This window comes from Salvia miltiorrhiza, chromosome 8, assembly GCF_028751815.1.
Source record: "Salvia miltiorrhiza cultivar Shanhuang (shh) chromosome 8, IMPLAD_Smil_shh, whole genome shotgun sequence".
NCBI classification, from domain to species: domain Eukaryota; kingdom Viridiplantae; phylum Streptophyta; class Magnoliopsida; order Lamiales; family Lamiaceae; genus Salvia; species Salvia miltiorrhiza.
The window spans coordinates 37,791,977-37,811,085 of NC_080394.1; the positions used below are offsets into that span (position 1 = coordinate 37,791,977).

Here is a 19,109-nt window from a genome sequence, read left to right on the forward strand (position 1 = left end):
CAACCTTCTCTTCTTTTTACTTTGAAGATCAAATATCTACAAAGTGGACAACTTTACCTCGCAATATTGAGATGCCTGTTGCTGAAAATGATGATCCTCTTTGTCTCGCCATATTCAAACCTATTGGGCATTCACTTGGCCGAGGGACAAAGAGATACATGGATGAGCGCGAATACATTGCTGCACACATGTATATTTTGAGCAATTGTGCAGAGGTTGCAGAGACATATAGCAAGTGAGTATTCTCGTTCAATTTATGTATAAGAAGTATTCATCATACATAGGTAGTAATATATATAATTTTTTCTTTGTATCCAAGGATCTTCGAGGAGGAAAAGCGATATGCAAATCCTTACATGACCGATGCAGAGTTTGAGGTCGCGTTTGACAACGAGTTTATTGTGTGGTTTAGCCATTACGTAAGAGACGATATATTTATGTTAAATATACATTTACTTACTCTAAAATTGGCTTGCAAACTTAAATTAATGTGTGTAACAGGTTTGTCGTCCTTGTAACGACGAGTTGAACCCGTATACTAGGTCGCTTGCAGCTGGACCATTAAGGGAGATTGAAACATACTCCAGCTATTTCGTGGATGGCTATAGATTTCACACAACTGATCGTGATAGAGAGAGTGCGACTGTGAACAGTGGCGTTTGCATAAAAGGCTCGGTCTACGGTAGTGATAGAGATGTGGTAGACTTTTATGGGCATCTGCAAGAGGTTTGCGTGCTGGAGTATCCAGGGTATCCAATTAAGCAGACAGTCTTGTTCAAATGTGAATGGTTTGATTTGTCGGCTCAGGGAACTTTTATTGATACAGACTTCAAGTTAGTTTCAGTGAACCACACAAGAAGATATAAGAAGTATGATCCCTTTGTTTTGGCGAGTCAGGCAGATCAAGTGTTTTACTGTCCCTATCCCAGTACGAACCAATCAAAGAAAAATTGGTGGTCAACATGCAAAGTGAACGCAAGATCAAAGGTTGAAGTATCTACTGCAGCATCTACATCAACATTAGATCAACCATTTCAAGAAGAAGTGGTTACTATTATGTCTACTCACACAAGTGTAGGCATTGAACAACCACTTCTTCTTCATCCCCTCGGTGGAGTCGTTGAGATTGAAGATGACGATGAACCAGAAGACGAGGATCCTCCGTTGACATTTGACGATAGTGATGATGATAGTAGTGATGATTATGAATAAATGTAAATGCACATTTTGATTGAATTTGTCAATAAATTTGTTATGTTTGTTAGTTACTGTTAATGTTATGTTTGGCTATATATTTGTTAATGTAATTGTATGCAACAGTTATCATGTCTACCCGTAGAGGTTTCGTGGGATTTAGGAGGCAATCTGGCGGTAATGCGCCGGAAGTTACTGGAGACACATCTGATGGGTCCGGGACGCATATTTTTGGGACTCCCGAGACTCCCCAGGTCTCTGATAGTAGTTCACGGGCTAGAAGGTCTAGGGGCCCTACAGCTTCCGTGATAAGAGAGAGATCGGCTAAGGAGAGTAAAGGGAGGATTATATTTCAGAGGAATCCTACGACTGGGTAAGTATTTTAGTTTAAATTACTGTTTCTCGTACACCATGATTAAGTGATAAAATTACTTGTACACAGTGTGTTGTTGGAGCCAGTAGGCCTGTCCAAAGCTTGCACGCAAGCATTTAAGATGTTTGATAACCCAGGCGGGTACACATGGAAGTTGACGCCCCCGGCGACGAAGGATACGTTTTTTGGTGAATTACAGGTACAATTAAATTTATATGTATCATATTAAATTGTTAAAATGTTTGATATTAAATTCATTCTCTTTATTTCAACAGAAAGAGTTTTATTGGTAGCCCGAGGATAAGCATGACGTGAGGGTCATGTGGGAGAAAAACGCCCGCAAAAGGTACTCCGACATGATGAGCGACTACAAGAAAGAGCTCAAGGAGTGTACCCGCCAAGGGAGAGAGATGTCTAGACCCGCCTGGATGACTCCTGATTTCTGAACTGGACTCCAGGAATACTAGCAGTGTCCCGAGGTTCAGGCTATTTCTACACGAGCACGTGCCAACCTGATGTCCGAGCTCGATGGGGAGAGTACAGGGATCAGTAGGCACGTGGGCGGGTCTCAGTCGACTCGTATCCTGCAGCAGTATATGGTTAGTAATTAACAAATAATTAAGTTCTCAGTCGACTAATATAACTTATTTATCTTATATAAATGCATGAACAGAGCTTGGAGCCTGATTTTCCCCAGGATGCCCCGAACTATGCCACCTTCCTCCGCCTCCACATGTACGACGACGAAAGTTATACGTCGGAGAGATATGCAAGAATTGACGTAAGTGTTTAAGTTTATTCAAATATTTAGTGAATGTATTTATTTTCTAACAATTATGCATTGTTATGTATGAATTAGGCCGAGGTTCATCGACTTGCCGCTGCCACAGGACGAGAGCACCGGCTAGATGAGCTGTATTTGGATGTGGTGCAGCCGGATAGGTCACGGATCTACAGCGTCGGGAGTGTCGGGCAGAGCCAGGCTAGTAGGGGGTCTATCCGTAGCACGGGCACTTCTGCGGTGTCTCAGCAGCTTTATGAGACACGAATCTCCACGCTGGATGAGCGATTGGCTGCAGAGCAAGCAGAACGACAAGCCATGCAGGAGCGCATGGCTCAAATGGAGCAGTTTATGAGGATGTATAGTGGTCAGCAAGCTCCATCCCCTGATGCCGATGATGATGCTTAGGACTCTCCCTGATGATGACCATGCTAGACTTATATTTATATATGTTTTCAAACAAAATTATATTTGCACTTTCTTTTCAAATTTATGTTTTATTGAACTATATATTTCAAGTGTTTTATTAAAACTATATATGTTTTATATATTTATGGCAATGATGATGATGATTGCATTTAACATAAACAAATAAATTCAAATCACATTACAATAACCATATTAAAACACTTTTGGTGTATTAATGTTAAAAAAAATAAAAAATTTAATTAATAATTAAATATTTTACCGATGATAAAAATAAGGACGGAAACGAACTCGATTAGTAATTAACAACATCTTTCAGGTATTATCTCCACATATTCAAAGATTATAAATATATGAGTGAGTATATAACATTTAAATGAATTAATAGGTGTAGATATATCAATAATACGAGTGTTCTGTACTGGTGACCATTCGAAAAGAATTTCAAAGTTAAGCGCTCTTGAAACAGAGCACAAGCAAGATGGGTGACCCACTGAGAAGTTGGGTGACCGACTCCGAAGTTCGAGTAACTTATGCAATACAGTATAAATGCGGAAAAAAATTATAGAAATACAATATATAAATAAATAGAATTAATAAATAAATAAATAAATAAAATAAAAAAACAAATAAAAAATAAAAAATAAAAAATTACCGACGGCAACGTCGCTGATTACCGACGGCGATTGCCGTCGGTAGCCACGTTAGTTTCTGGCGAGATCTCAGACACCGTCCGGCCAATTTTATCGACGGCAACCACGCCGTCGCTAAATACCGACGGCAGTTGCCGTCGCTAACTACCTACGGCACAGCGCCGCCGTTCTCCGACGAGAGGTGGCGGCGGCATCGCCGTCGTTAATTGCTGGCGGCGTGCGGTCGTCGTCGTTAACGCCGTTACCGACGAGCCGATTAGCGACGACGAATTGCCGGCGGCTTCGCCGTCGGTAATGGTTATCACCGGCGGCCGTGTCCGGTTACACGACGGAAAAATGCCGTCGGTAAAGTTCCATCATTCACAACTTCGAAACGTCAAAAATTTATGTGCATATTAAAAACTAGATTATTATAAGGCCACCCATATCTCGTGGACCTTCATTTCTTCTCAATTATTACGAAACAAGTAGTATAAACAGCAGTAACTTTATTGATGAAGCTTATTTATGGAAGACAGAAATACAGAAAACTCAGAGACAGATGGCCGATGGGCCTCTCTCCGATCCGCTCTACACAAGCACAACACGGAACTGGCATTGCTGCTCACGCAGACCACACATGCGGGGAAGGGAGCGCGCCTTCTGGTAGATCTGCTCGCTTTCACTCTGGCCGGTTTGGTAGCGGCGGCTGCCTCTCTGCTGCTGCTGCGCCTGCTGCACGGCGTGCTTGATGGCCTCGCAGCCGCATTGGTAGCGGTCCATCTCCCTGAGCTGCTCGCAGCACTCCTGCAGTTGGGGTGAGTGCCTGCGGCTGCGCTGCTCTCTGTCGGTGCTCATCTCGAGGACTTCCTCCTCCTCCTCGTAGGGGCTGCTCCTCTGCGAGAAGTAGCGCTGGCAGGAGCGGAACTCCCGCCCCTGAAGCTGCTGCCTGCACTGCTGCCTCGCAGGCCGGTTGGCCTCCTCTTCGAAGGACACGGTGGTCACGGTGGTAGTGAAGCTGCTGGCGCTGGCAAGGGCCACCAGACCCACCAGGAGAGCTGCTGCGAGTGCCGCCTTCATTGCCATCGATCGAGTGAGGGGAATTAGCTAGTAGGGTTTGTCGTTGGTGTGTGGTGTGTGGTGATGGGGAGGAATTGGGGGTATTTGTAGGGGGGTGGGAAGGGTTGCATGGCGTTTACGTGTTGATTCATGGATTGGAGTGGGAGGCCTTGCGTTTTCGACCTTCCACATCGATTTACATGCATATCTGCCAAACCTACACGTGGGTAAGATATGTATCAACCAATTAATTTAGTAGGAGTATACTTTTTCACTTCTACTGAGAGATTTCCGTATTGCTTTCCTATTCCCTAAATAATCTAATTTTATCACATTTTAAATTATCTCTAATTGAATTTTGTGTTCAGCTGGAATAGCTGGACCTAGTGTGCTCTATGACAACAAACTATTTTGGTCCATCTTTCCGGAAATTTCGAGTTTCGCTAAGTATAATTTTATGATTTTACAAGAGAAAATAAAAAATTGATTACCTTGCTATTAAATATAGTGTTCATTTTATCAAAAAAAAAAAAACATGGTGTACGTTCAAGAGTGTTTCGTTTTCTCTATTATATATTTCTCAAGTTTCATTTTAACTGTCTTTTATTTTTCTTTTTAGGTTGTCCTATTAAAAAAAAATTATGCCTTAAAATTTAAAATATTTTCAAAAATTTTGAAATTGCACTTTATTCTTTTTATTATTATTATGATCCATAATCTTTCATTTTTCTTTAATTTATGCCCGGACATCGATTTTCTCTAACATAGACGTCGGAAAATAACACTTTAGCCGTCGAAATAACATTTGAATTCAAATATGATACTTTGATTAAAGGGTTAATGCCGTGAAAAACCATGAACTTTGGTGCGATTTCAAAACTTTCCATGAACTATTTTTTTTATCCAATTTTCCATGAACTTAAGGGGCTGATCAATTTTTCCATGATTTTCAAAAATCCCCAAATTGAGTGCTGACATGGCATTTTTAAGTGACCCTGAAAAGTGACATGGCGTCACCGGCGGTGAATCAAAACGACGTCGTTTTGAGCCCAAAACTTTCTCTCTCTGTGTTAGTGGTCGAGCTCGCCGGAAAGAAGGTTTTCCGTCTCCGTGGGCAGAGCTCTTCTAACCACCTGGTATTGCGGAGGGGGGCGGCGGATCTGCGAGGTGGTGGGGGAGGGCGGCGGAGACAGAGGGGCGGTGTGAGGTCGGCGGCGCAAGATCTGGGGAAGAAAAAGATTTTTTTAGGGAGGAGAAGTCGACGGCGGCGATGGATGTTTGGAGAAGAAGAAGAACGAGGGACGGAGGTGACTGGCATGGCGGCGGATCTGGTGCGGGTGCCGGAGGCGGTGGTGAGGGAGGCAACGGATCTGCAGGGTGGTGGTGGTAAAGGCAGCATAGGGGCGGCGGATCTGGTTTGTGGTGGACGGCGACAATGGCTGTTGGGATGAAAGAGACGAAATTCGAGGACTACTTGATCTACATGGAGATTTTGAAAAATGTCTTTCTAATTTCATTCCATTAATTTTAAAATTTGCTTATGTTTCCCTAGATGACCTCCATACAGTAGGTTTTTGTTTTTGAGAAACTCAACTCATAAGTTCATATCATAAGTATTCTTACAAAAGTCAAGTTCCAATTTCCAATCTTCTAAATAAAATACTCTCTCCATCCCATAAATCTTGACACGTTTTCCTTTTTGAACCGTCCCACGAATCTTGACACATTTTCAAATGAGTAATGCTAAACAGCCACATTGTGGCCACCCACAATTTATTTAAATAAAAAATAATTTAATTTATTTAACTTATTTTTTAAAATAAAAATAAGATTTATTTATTTTATCATATTCTCTACATTGTAATTATTTTTTTGTAATTTTTTGGTAACTTTTTTATTTTTATTAAAAATTAAATTAAAAATAAAAAATGCAAAAAAATATAAAAAAATAAGTTCAATGTAGAGAATATAGTAAAATAACTAAATCCTATTTTTATTTTAAAAAATAAATAAAATAAATCAAAATTTTCTTTACTATACTAGTGTGTGGGTGGCCACAATGTGGCTGCATAGATTTATTGTTTCCAAATAAGGTAATAATTATTAACTTATCTCTCATACTTTATCACTTTTATTACATTCTATCTCCTACTTTATTACTTTTATTACATTTTCTCTCATACTTTATCATTTTTATACTTTATTAATTACACACTTAAAACACTAATCTACAACTCCTTAATTCTCGTGCCGAAATCAAACGTGTCAAGATTTGTGGGACGAAGGGAGTATATGATTATTACTTACCCGTAAAGCTCTTGTCTCGATTTTTAATTTGATATGTATATTAAATAATTTATTATTAACCAAATTGCATGAGTTTAGGGAAGGACGAAAGAAAGAAAAATTGAGAAGAAAAAAGAAAAGAGAAAAATACAAAAAATTCTAAAATTTAGGAAAATTTGTTAGAATTAGATGAAATAAACGGTTGAAAGATTTATAATTTTAAATATATAAATTGCCCTCGTTTATTATTATAATCACAAAATTAATAGTTTGAAACTAATTTGAAATTGAACTTTCACTTTTTAATATAATATAGAGTCGACAATGAATTATGTTGTCCAATATTTTTTATACATAAAGCCTAAACCAAATATATGTATAATATTTATCACATTACACTACAAAAAACTACAAAAAACGCGTGAATAGCGACGGCAAATAGTGACGGCGGCAAAAACGGCGACCCGCTTTTGCCTATTATCGGCCCATTACCGACGGCAAAACAGTCCCTAATTTAAAGGTTAATGGGCAAAAATGCCCCATCCCTTATGTGTATTTTGAAAAATGCCCTCTCTTATCATAGCAAGCAATCTATGCCCTAAAAGACTAAATTACCTTTAATTGGGTCAACATCAAATGTAATCATTTCACACTTCTTACACACTCTTACACACTCATCACTTTCAATGCATTTTTTTACAAGAATGACTGATGTTGACCGAATGCATTTATTTAAGTGCATGCATGCATGCGTTTTTTTATTTTCCTTTTTTCTTTTCTTTTTTTCCTTTTCCTGGGACAACATTCATTATCACTTTGTATGTGTCCGAGCGTGTGTATGTATGTATATATATTTTTGAACGTTACTATATATTTATATATTCATATTCATATCTTTAAAATGAAAGAAGGTATTATTGGTATCTTGAGACAATCTTTGAAAAAATTTGATTCTCTTTGTGATAAACATAAAGCCGATTGTATCGGCTTCACTCTATTTATTTCTTTTGTTCATATATCTTATAGAATCTACTCCTTCAATCTATATAATATATATTATTAGCTTCCTCATTTTTTTAACTCACCAATTTAACCGAGAGAGATAGAATATATTATTAGCTTCCTCATTTTTTGTTAGGTCCGGGGGTCTCGAATAGGTGTATGGGGGGGGGAATACACCTATAGGCTATTTTTATGACTATCTACTGACCTCAATCAGAGGGATCTCAGTCAGAGATTAAAACGAAACTTTACACGCAAACAATGACTCCTGTTTTACTGAAATCAGTTTTGACCAACAGAGTTGACGATTGATACTGAAAGCTCTTCAGTAATGAGTTATCAGTTAAGTTAATGGAACTTAACTGATTCAAATAAGGGCTTCAGTCGTGTTTGCAAAGATAGAGATGATATCGCTCTTCCTTACTATCAGAGGATAGTTCAGTCAGATTGATATCATACGCAGCGAAAATTAAACTTAGTTTCGCAATAGCCTCGGTGGAGCAAGTTGTTGGATTAAGGTTTCTCTTTGCTGTTAGTCAGTGTTCAGTTTTATCAATTGAAATAGCACAAGTATGAATGTAAAACAGAAAGCTGTAAATAACACAGAGACTTTTACGTGGTTCGGAAAAACCCTTTCCTACATCCACGGCTGGTTGATCAGACCAACAATCCACTTCCCAAGTGCTTGCCTGGTGCACTGCAAACCGTACCCGTGTGCTTGCCTGGTGCACACAACCGTAAACTGAAGATAACCCCTCTTCAGCACCCACACACCTCGCGTAGGATTTCCCTGTTAAGCACACCTCGTGCTCAGACTTTTCACTCATAGTTCAGAGTACCTTCCTGAACTCCGAATCACTCAAACACTCTTATGGGGGAGAGGTTTAAACGAGTGCCAACTATACTTACAAAGAACAAGTTCATTGAAGCAAGTTTGACCTTTGGCTTCTGGGTAAATAGATATATGCCTAGGGTCTAAGAGAATGTATGTAATCAGCAGTGACTGATTTTGGCTTTGGAATTCTCTTCTTCGATTCAAGCTTTGGGCGGTTTAAGCTTTAGGCTGAGTAGCAATTTCGGCAGAGCTTCAGCTTATGTCGTTGAATCGGTGAAGGTTGAAATGATCCTCGAGCGCTATTTGTAGGAGAACTCTTGAATAGATTCGTTGGCGTAAATCGTACTCAAGATTTCTTCTGTTGGAGAGCAATTCGAATTTAGGCTGAGGCTTCAATCTTCGAGGTTCCTTGTCTGTGTGGAAACGGCTCTATTTGATGGACAGGAGATGTGACATCTCTGAAAAGTAACCACCAGATAGGAATGACCTCTGCAGAGATAAGATATTGAGATCTCTGCATTTAATACAGCTGTACTTGTGCGTACGTGAATTCCTCTAAACGTTGGAAGATCAGTCCTAGGAGGAATGTTCAACTGTGACTTTAGTATCAGTCCATTGCGCGCATTAAATAATCAGTCTTCAATTGATTCTTCAACTGATACTTCAGTTGGTATCTGCAGTCTTCAGTCATCAGTCTTCGTTCTTCAGTCTTCAGTCTTCAGTCTTCGACACCGCAACTAAACTAGAAACGAACTCTAACACTTGAGTTCAAAACGATTCTAGTCTATTACAAATAAGTCCTATGAATTTTGGTATCATCAAAACAAGGGTTAGGATATTCCACAAGGTTCCCAACAATTTCCCCCTTTTTGATGATGCCAAAACCACACAGCAGTTCTAGACAACAAAAAGACTGAACTCACAGCACAAGTTCTAAACAAGGGGTGAAAACAGTTCCCCCTTAACAATAGAACCTAAACAACTTGTACTTAGAGCTAGAACGAAAACAGTTCTAAAAACAGAACTAAAAGAAGACAGAAAAACCATAATCAGAGCCTGGACAAAGAGTCATTGTCTTCAGGTTGAGATAAAAAAGAAGTTCATTTCATTAATAAAGACTGATAAGCCATCAGTCGAGGTACAGAGCAAGACTTACATTGGAGTAAAAAGAAAAACAAAAACATCATGGAAAACCCATGGACTCCAGCAGTCTGCTTGGCTGCGCCTTGAACTTCTTGATCTTCATCTTCTGTCTTCGTGTCTTCATGTTCCTAAGCTTGTTCCACTCTCACTTGTGTTCCGTTGAATTGAGGTCTCATCTGAAACGTCATCCTTCTGATGATCCATAGCTATCCCATCTACAGTCAAGAAATAGGGACAGGAGTAACCTTCTCAAAAGGTTGTTCACTGACTCTGACTTTCCCAACTTTCCCCCTTTTTGGCAACATCAAAAAGAGAGATGACCATGGAAGCTGAAATCAAATGAGGCTTCAACTCCAATTCTCAAGTTGTGGTGATGACTTGAGAAAGGGAGGAGTCCCGAATATGCAGAAGGAGAGGGACGTCAGGAGTGTGTGGAGAAGAATGAAAAAGAGAGGACGGAGAAGGCTGGGAGACAGAGGAATGATGAGAAGCAGTGTGAAGGAAAGGAAAGTATGCATAGCATCGTTAGAGATAATCATGAGATGCAGCTATACATACTATCCGGAGAGCGGGGAGACAGACGAGGAGAGAAGAATTATAGAAGTGGGAGAGGAGGGGAGGAGAAACGAAGGAAATGCATGGCGAGGCGTTGATGAAAGAAAAGGATCAAAACGCGCCTTGTCATACATGGGAGAGAAGAAGATGTGAAGATGGAGAGTTGTTAGTTGATGCAGAAAAATCGTGAAGACAACATGGTATAAATAGACAAAAAGTGAACCATGTAGAAGATGAAAGGTTTTTCGAAAACTGTGCCTAAAATACAATTGAAGAGAAAATTCGCGTCCGCCGTCACTGCGAGGGACTGTGTTTTCTAAAAAGTTGAAAGGCATCATTACATATTGTCATGTCAATGAGCTTTTCAAGAAATTTTATTGCAGAGGCAAAAAGGTTGGAAGGATTTTTGGCAAAAAGATCAGGACAAGTTCAATCAAAACAGATTTTCACTTTATAAAAATCTTGTCCTTCACGGATATTCCATTTTCCAACAAATCCAACAATCAGTTAAAGTTTTTTTTTTTTTAAAGAAATTGATCAGTTAGAGAAAAGATTTTGAACTAAAAACTTAAAGCTCATAACTGAAATAACTGATTTTGAAAGGTAAGCATTTAAAATACTTACTGATCAACTGATCATAGTAGTCAGTTGATACCACGAGATCCTGGTTGATTCAACAGGATGACTTCTTCTTCAGATGAGTATTCAGACTTCATTGCTTTCCACGTCGGCGATCGTAGAAGCAGCAGTTGGTTGACCACCAGTCAGCATGACTGTTTGAGAAAATCTTCAAACACAGCATCACTCTTCAGGGTTGATGAGGCCGATCTTTGCACAAAGATCATTGAACCTCTCTTCTGGAAGAGCCTTGGTCAGCAGGTCCGCTCTCTGAATAGCAGTGGGAATCCATTCCACAGAGACATTCTTCTTTTCGACATGATCACGAATGAAGTGATGTCGAATCTCAATGTGCTTTACTCTGGTGTGATGAACTGGATTCTGGGAGATTGCAATAGCACTGGAGCTGTCGCAAAAGATAGGAACTTCCTTTTCGTCGATCCCATAGTCCTTTAGTTGATGGACTAACCACAGGATTTGTGAGCAGCAGCTTCCGGCAGCAACATATTCAGCTTCAGTTGTAGAGGTGGCGACTGAAGTCTGCTTCTTTGAAAACCAAGAGATGAGCTTGTTGCCTAGGAATTGACATGTTCCGGAGGTTGATTTGCGATCAAGCTTGCATCCACCGAAGTCTGAATCTGAATATCCGGTGAGCTTGATGTCGTCGTCTGCTGGATACCACAATCCTAGATTGGGCGTGCCTTTGAGATCTCAGAATCCGCTTAGCTGCATCCAGATGAGCTTCCTTAGGATCTGATTGATATCTTGCACATACCCCGACTGCAAATGCGATATCTGGTCTGCTCGCAGTCAAATACAGCAAAGATCCAATGATTTCTCTGTACTTCTTCGAAGAAATAGATTTTCCTTCTAAACCTGGATCAACTTTCCAGTTTGTGTTCATCGGGATCTTGACTGACTTCATGTGCTGAATACCGAACTTAGCTATCAGCTCCTTGGCATACTTGGACTGGCTGATCAGTATTCCTTCGTTGGTCTGCTTGACTTGCAATCCGAGAAAGAAATTCATTTCTCCCATCATGGACATTTGAAACTTGTTGGTCATGATGTCAGCAAACTTCTTGCACATGCGTTCGGATTTGGATCCGAAAATTATGTCATCGACATAAATTTGAACAAGCAAGAGATCATCTCCTTCTTTGAGAGTGAACAGAGTTCTATCCACAGATCCCTTTTTGAAGCCTTGTTCAACCAGATACTCCGAGAGAGTATCATACCACGCTCTTGGTGCTTGCTTCAACCCATAGAGCGCTTTCTTCAGCTTGTACACCTTTTCTGGTCCAGCAACCTCAAACCCTGGAGGTTGTTCTACATAGACTTCATCTGTGAGCACTCCATTGAGAAATGCGCACTTGACATCCATTTGGTGTACCTTGAAACCTTTGTGAGCTGCGAAGGCTAAGAAGAGTCTGACTGCTTCCAATCTGGCAACTGGGGCGAACGTCTCGTCGTAGTCGATTCCTTCTTCTTGACTGTATCCTTTAGCCACTAGCCTTGCTTTGTTTCTCATAATGTTTGCTTCTTCGTCTTCCTTGTTCTTGAAAATCCATTTCAAGCCAATCACGTTTGCATCGTCTGGTCGATCCACAAGCTCCCAAACTAAATTCCGGTTGAATTCATTGAGTTCCTCTAGCATTGCGATGACCCACTCAGTAGACTTCAGAGCTTCTTCAATATCCTTGGGCTCTGTAGTTGATAAGAAACAGCTGAAATTCTTATCTTCATTGATGTAGTTTTGATTGATGTCGAAGACGAGGTTGCACATTGATCTCCGAGTCTTGACGCCATCTAATGGTTTTCCAATGATGTTTTCCTTCGAGTGGAGTTCAAACCATCTTCGATACTTCTTGATTTCATCTGAGGAAAGTGGGGCTTCATCGGTCAGAATTGCTCTGGGGTGTTGAGTACCTTCTGGAGCAGGGGAGAGTTGAGCTGGAGCGGCTTCTGCGCGTTCAACTCGATCTTCAGCAACTGGAATTCCCCCTTGACTGATGTCATCTGCATTGGCTCCAGTCTGAACTTCAGACCTTTGGTTGATCTTCTGATACTGAAGCATTTCAGTATCTTCATCTTTGCCAGGTCCCCACACCAAGACAGTAGAGGGCTCGATGTTGTGGATTTCAGCTTTGGAACCTTCAGCGATCTGAACATACTTTTCAGCATCTTGTTCCCTGAAATCATCTGTAGACTCATCAAAGATCACATGAGGTGTTTCTTCAACACAAAGAGTTTGAGTATTAAACACTCGATAGGCTTTGCTTGAACGTTCTGTTCCAGAGTATCCAAGGAAAACTCCTGGATCAGCCTTGCTATCGAAAGTGTTTAACCTCTTCTGATCATTGTTGTGTATGAAACACTTAGAACCGAAAGCATGAAAGTAGGCAATCGATGACTTTCTGTTCTTCCATAACTCGTATGGAGTTCTTCCATGTCTCTGAGTGAGGAAGGAGCGATTCTGCGTGTAGCATGCGTTGTTGACTGCTTCGGCCCAAAACTTCAAGGGGAGTTTTGACTCGGCTAGCATCGTCCTTGCTGCTTCCTTTAGAGACCAATTTCTTCTTTCTGCAACTCCGTTCTGTTGTGGAGTTCTTGCTGCAGAAGTTTGATGACTGATTCCTTGTTCATCACAATACTTACGAATGACAGTATTGAGGAACTCAGTCCCACGATCTGATCTGATGCTGATGATGTTGACTTCCTTTTCAACGCTTAGTCTTCTCAGCAGCTTTGACAGTTCCTCCAGTGTCTCTTTCTTCTTGAAGAGAAATACAACCCAAGTATATCGTGAGTAATCATCAACGACTACTAAGGTGTACTTCCTACCGTTGTAGCTTCTTGGAGTGATCGGGCCAAACAGATCCATGTGAAGTAGATGCAGAATCCTTTCAAAGGAGTGTCCTAACTTTGACTTGAATGATATCCGCGTTTGCTTTTCTCTGAGGCATGCTTCACATTCTTGCTTCTTCTGGAATACAATAGAAGGAAGACCTTCTACCAGCTGATGCTTAGCAAGTTTGTTGATCGTCTTGAAGTTGAGATGGTTGAGTCTCTTGTGCCATAGCCAATTGAGCTCCGAGCTGCTCTTGCTGATGAGGCACGTTTCTGGTGGGCTGTTTTCCCAAGAAACGACGTAGAGACTTCCTTTTCTGAATCCTTTCAGAACCACCTTCTTTTGATTGTTTCTAACAGTGAATTCATCCTTCTTGATCTTCACTGTGAAACCACTGTCACAAAATTGACTCACAGACAACAGATTATGTTTAAGACCAGAAACAAAGCTAACATTACTGATACTGGCGTTACCCATGTTGAGCACGCCGTAGCCTTTTGTTTCTCCAATTGAGTTGTCTCCGAATGCAGCTTTGGATCCAGCTTTCTCAACATACTGAGATAGATATTCTTTGTAGCCCGTCATGTGCTTCGAACAGCCACTGTCCAGATACCACGTTCTGATTGAAGCTTTGGCCTCTTCCTTCTTTTTATGTTTCCTGACATTGACCTGCAAGGAAGAGTTGCTTCAGGCACCCAATCAAGCTTTGGGTCCTTCGATGTTAGCTCGAGTTCCCTTTGGAACCCATATCTGCTTCAGAATTGGTCTGGCTGATCTCTTGCGCTTTGTTGAATGTCTGATTGATGTCGTTGGCGCTTCAGGTGGCACATGAGCATTCTTCTGTTGAGAAATCCTTTTGAAGGCCTCACTCTTGTAGCAGTTCTGTCTGATGAGTGGTTGAGGTCTTCTTTGCTCGGCGAAGTATCTTCCCTGAGATACTCGAGTCTTTGCAGACTTTTGGAGACTTGGCTGATGTCCAGTAGCTTGTTGTCGAGGATGGCTCTTGCTTCGTCTGGACTCAGCATTACTTGGTCTCCACGGATGTTGTTCTTTCTGAAACTGAACGGTGGATGTCAGTTTCTGACTGATGTGGCTTTTCTTCCCCCTGGATTGGTGAGGAAGATTCTTCTTGACTCCTGATGTTCCTTCCCGGATCTTTGACTGAAATCTGCTTTCCAGCCTTTTCAATAGAATGATCTGGTTGGGGGCCTCCTTAGCTCGTCTGTAGCTTCGTGGAGGTGGAACATTTGATCTAGTCATCAGTCTGCGCTTGCGAACTTCATCCATATCATGATCCCTTGATTCTTCTGAGGTTGTGATTTCAGAAGGATCATCATTTGAGATGATCATGATATCATTTCATTTAGTAGCTGCAACCTTTCCTCCGATGCTGTTGACCAGCCCTTTCGATGGAAAGTTGCTCATCATGGGAGACTGCATCATGCAGTTCTTGACTGTTTCTTCCAGTTTGTGATTGAGCCTCTTGATTTCATGAGATGCTCTTTCACATTCTGAGTTGGAGATTCTGAGCTCTTCTTCCAGTCTACTGTTCTCCATGATTAGCTGATCAAGACACGTTTCATCCGGAAAGTAGATGATTGTCTGATTCTTAGCTCGTTCATCATTGATCTCCTTGTCCATTTTCTGATTCTTCTTGAGGAGATCTTCGAACATTTTCCTCAGCTGACAGTGATCAGTTATGAGCTGATCAAACTCGTCAGTTTCATCGGATGAGCTATCTCCAGATTCTGAGTGGTCTCCTGAAAGCATCAGGAAGTTATCAGTATAAGGAGTTTTTGAGTGAGAGTTTACCTCTGGGCCATTCATTCCATTGTCGTAGCTATTGTCAGCCACGCTTTCTGATTCATTGGCCATCAGGGCTCGGCTCTCATCATCTGAGCTGGAACTGTCGAGGTCGGATGATTCTGATGTGTCTTTGGAAGAGTCAGCATCGTCAGCAACCATCGCTTTCTTCTTTGAAAAGCTACGATCTTTCTTAGCTTTCAGTTCCCTGCGCTCAGCTGGAGTCAGATCAGGGCATTCATGTCGAAAGTGCCCTTTCTTTCTACATCCAAAGCATTCCAAGTCTTTGATGTCGTAAGCGGCTGACTTCCTTTCTCCGCTACGATCTGTGGAATGTCTGAGGTTCCCTTTTCTTTCTTTTCCTTTGTAGTGTTGCTTGTGGAACCTTCTGTACTTCCGGAACTTGGACTCCATCTTGTTAAATCTTTCAGTCAACAAAGCATATTGACTGAAGAAGTCCTCTGAGTTTAGTTCTGTTGGCTCCTTGATTTGCTTCTTGCCTTCTCTGGTTGAGGCCTTCAGTGCAACTCCTCTTGAGGTTGATGGACCATCTTTGTCTGATCCTCCAACCTTCTTGTTACCAAGATTTCTCAGAAGGTCGAACTCATTTGCCATGAGATCGGAGAAAAGCTTGTTTGTCGGGAGCTGACTGAATCCTGGCTTATGTTGATGAGCAACTGAGTAGATCTGCCATTCTCCACGTGGCAGTGCTCGAAGAATCTTCAGGTTGATTTCTCGTTGAGTGTATTTGTCTTTGGAAATGGATTGAACTTCATTCAAGATAAGATTGAATCTTTGTTCCATTTCCTCGACAGATTCATTCTTGAGCATGAGGAAGGAGTCGAACTTCTGGCAGGCTATGGATAGCTTATTCTCCTTGATTTCCTCAGAACCTACGCACATTCTTTCCAGAATGTCCCACATCTCTTTTGCTGTTCCGCACTTGATGATCTTCATGACATGCTTGTCGGGAACGGTGCCAGAGATGATGCTTTTGGCGAGGTTGTCTAACTCATCTTGCTTCCTTTCTTCTGTGGTGAAGTCTGCCTTTGACTTGGGCTGGACCTCATCGTAAGGATCCTGTCGGAGATCAGCAGGAACCCTTTTGATGGTTTCGGTGATGGTGATCGGTCCGCTGGTGATGACTTCCCACATTCGGCAATGTTGGGCGGTGAGGAAGCTTTCAAGTCGAAACTTCCATATGTCGTATTTTTCAATACTAAACATAGGTAGAGAAGATAATCTGCTGTGGTTAGTCTCCATCAAAAAAGAGAGAACAGATAATGGCAGATAGAGCAAATTGCAAGCACAAAAAGAAAAGAGTAAAACTTTTTCGAGACCTTTAAGGAAAAGGATCTAGTTCAAATAGAACCTAGTCAGATGCAGATAGTTCTTGCAAACAACCTGCTTTGATACCAATTGTTAGGTCCGGGGGTCTCGAATAGGTGTATGGGGGGGGAATACACCTATAGGCTATTTTTATGACTATCTACTGACCTCAATCAGAGGGATCTCAGTCAGAGATTAAAACGAAACCTTACACGCAAACAATGACTCATGTTTTACTGAAATCAGTTTTGACCAACAGAGTTGACGACTGATACTGAAAGCTCTTCAGTAATGAGTTATCAGTTAAGTTAATGGAACTTAACTGATTCAAATAAGGGCTTCAGTCGTGTTTGCAAAGATAGAGATGATATCGCTCTTCCTTACTATCAGAGGATAGTTCAGTCAGATTGATATCATACGCAGCGGAAATTAAACTTAGTTTCGCAATAGCCTCGGTGGAGCAAGTTGTTGGATTAAGGTTTCTCTTTGCTGTTAGTCAGTGTTCAGTTTTATCAATTGAAATAGCACAAGTATGAATGTAAAACTGAAAGCTGTAAATAACACAGAGACTTTTACGTGGTTCGGAAAAACCCTTTCCTACATCCACGGCTGGTTGATCAGACCAACAATCCACTCCGCAAGTGCTTGCCTGGTGCACTGCAAACCGTACCCGTGTGCTTGCCTGGTGCACACAACCGTAAACTGAAGATAACCCCTCTTCAGCACCCACACACCTCGCGTAGGATTTCCCTGCTAAGCACACCTCGTGCTCAGACTTTTCACTCAGAGTTCAGAGTACCTTCCTGAACTCCGAATCACTCAAACACTCTTATGGGGGAGAGGTTTAAACGAGTGCCAACTATACTTACAAAGAACAAGTTCTTTGAAGCAAGTTTGACCTTTGGCTTCTGGGTAAACAGATATATGCCTAGGGTCTAAGAGAATGTATGTAATCAGCAGTGACTGATTTTGGCTTTGGAATTCTCTTCTTCGATTCAAGCTTTGGGCGGTTTAAGCTTTAGGCTGAGTAGCAATTTCGGCAGAGCTTCAGCTTATGTCGTTGAATCGGTGAAGGTTGAAGTGATCCTCGAGCGCTATTTGTAGGAGAACTCTTGAATAGATCCGTTGGCGTAAATCGTACTCAAGATTTCTTCCGTTGGAGAGCAATTCGAATTTGGGCTGAGGCTTCAATCTTCGAGGTTCCTTGTCTGTGTGGAAACGGCTCTCTTTGATGGACAGGAGACGTGACATCTCTGAAAAGTAACCACCAGATAGGAATGACCTCTGCAGAGATAAGATATTGAGATCTCTGCATTTAATGCGGCTGTACTTGTGCGTACGTGGATTCCTCTGAACGTTGGAAGATCAGTCCTAGGAGGAATGTTCAACTGATACTTGACTTTAGTATCAGTCCATTGCGCGCATTAAATAATCAGTCTTCAACTGATTCTTCAACTGATACTTCAGTTGGTATCTGCAGTCTTCAGTCTTCAGTCTTCGTTCTTCAGTCTTCAGTCTTCAGTCTTCGACACCGCAACTAAACTAGAAACGAACTCTAACACTTGAGTTCAAAACGATTCTAGTCTATTACAAATAAGTCCTATGAATTTTGGTATCATCAAAACAAGGGTTAGGATATTCCATAAGGTTCCCAACATTTTTGTTCAAAGCACAGTTTTTTTTTATGAAATTGAATAAAATTGAATATTTTATACCTAAATAATATCTGTCCGGCCGGTAATTTGGTCGGAAAAATGTGTCCGACCAGTTCATTGTTTACTTGAAATGTATCCGGCCGGACACATTTCTCCGGGCACTTCACCGGCCGGACAGATCCTCTATCGACATAAAATTTTCTATTTTATCTATTTGTATCTTTATATTAATTATTACTATTTTTCTCAATTTAATTTGATTATATTGTTTAAGTGTTAATTATTGAATTAGTGTTGTCCGGTCGTGTATACATAAATATCTTTTTGTTTCTTTTTTTAATTATTAGTATATTCTTTGTAGCATGTAGCCGACCATAAAATGACAAAATATTGAGTGTTTGAAGCCAATATTTGACCACTTTATTTGTTAAGTTCCAAGGCGATAGATTGTATCTCGACCAAATCAATTCTTGATTGAATCTTTGAAAATAAAAAAAGATTCGCTTGTGATAAACAAGTAAAACAATAGCCGATATACACTCCTTTTTTTTGTCCATATATCTCGGC

At 40.9% G+C, this 19,109-nt stretch overlaps 1 protein-coding gene across 1 annotated transcript; it reads right to left on the reverse strand.

Annotated features, from left to right (window-relative positions):
* Window positions 1-3,895: 3,895 nt before the first annotated feature.
* On the reverse strand, window positions 3,896-4,539 carry LOC130996636 (2S seed storage albumin protein-like). The gene has a single exon (XM_057921931.1). The coding sequence runs from the start codon at window positions 4,490-4,492 to the stop codon at window positions 3,998-4,000; it is 495 nt and encodes a 164-aa protein (XP_057777914.1). The 5' UTR covers window positions 4,493-4,539; the 3' UTR covers window positions 3,896-3,997.
* Window positions 4,540-19,109: the final 14,570 nt, after the last annotated feature.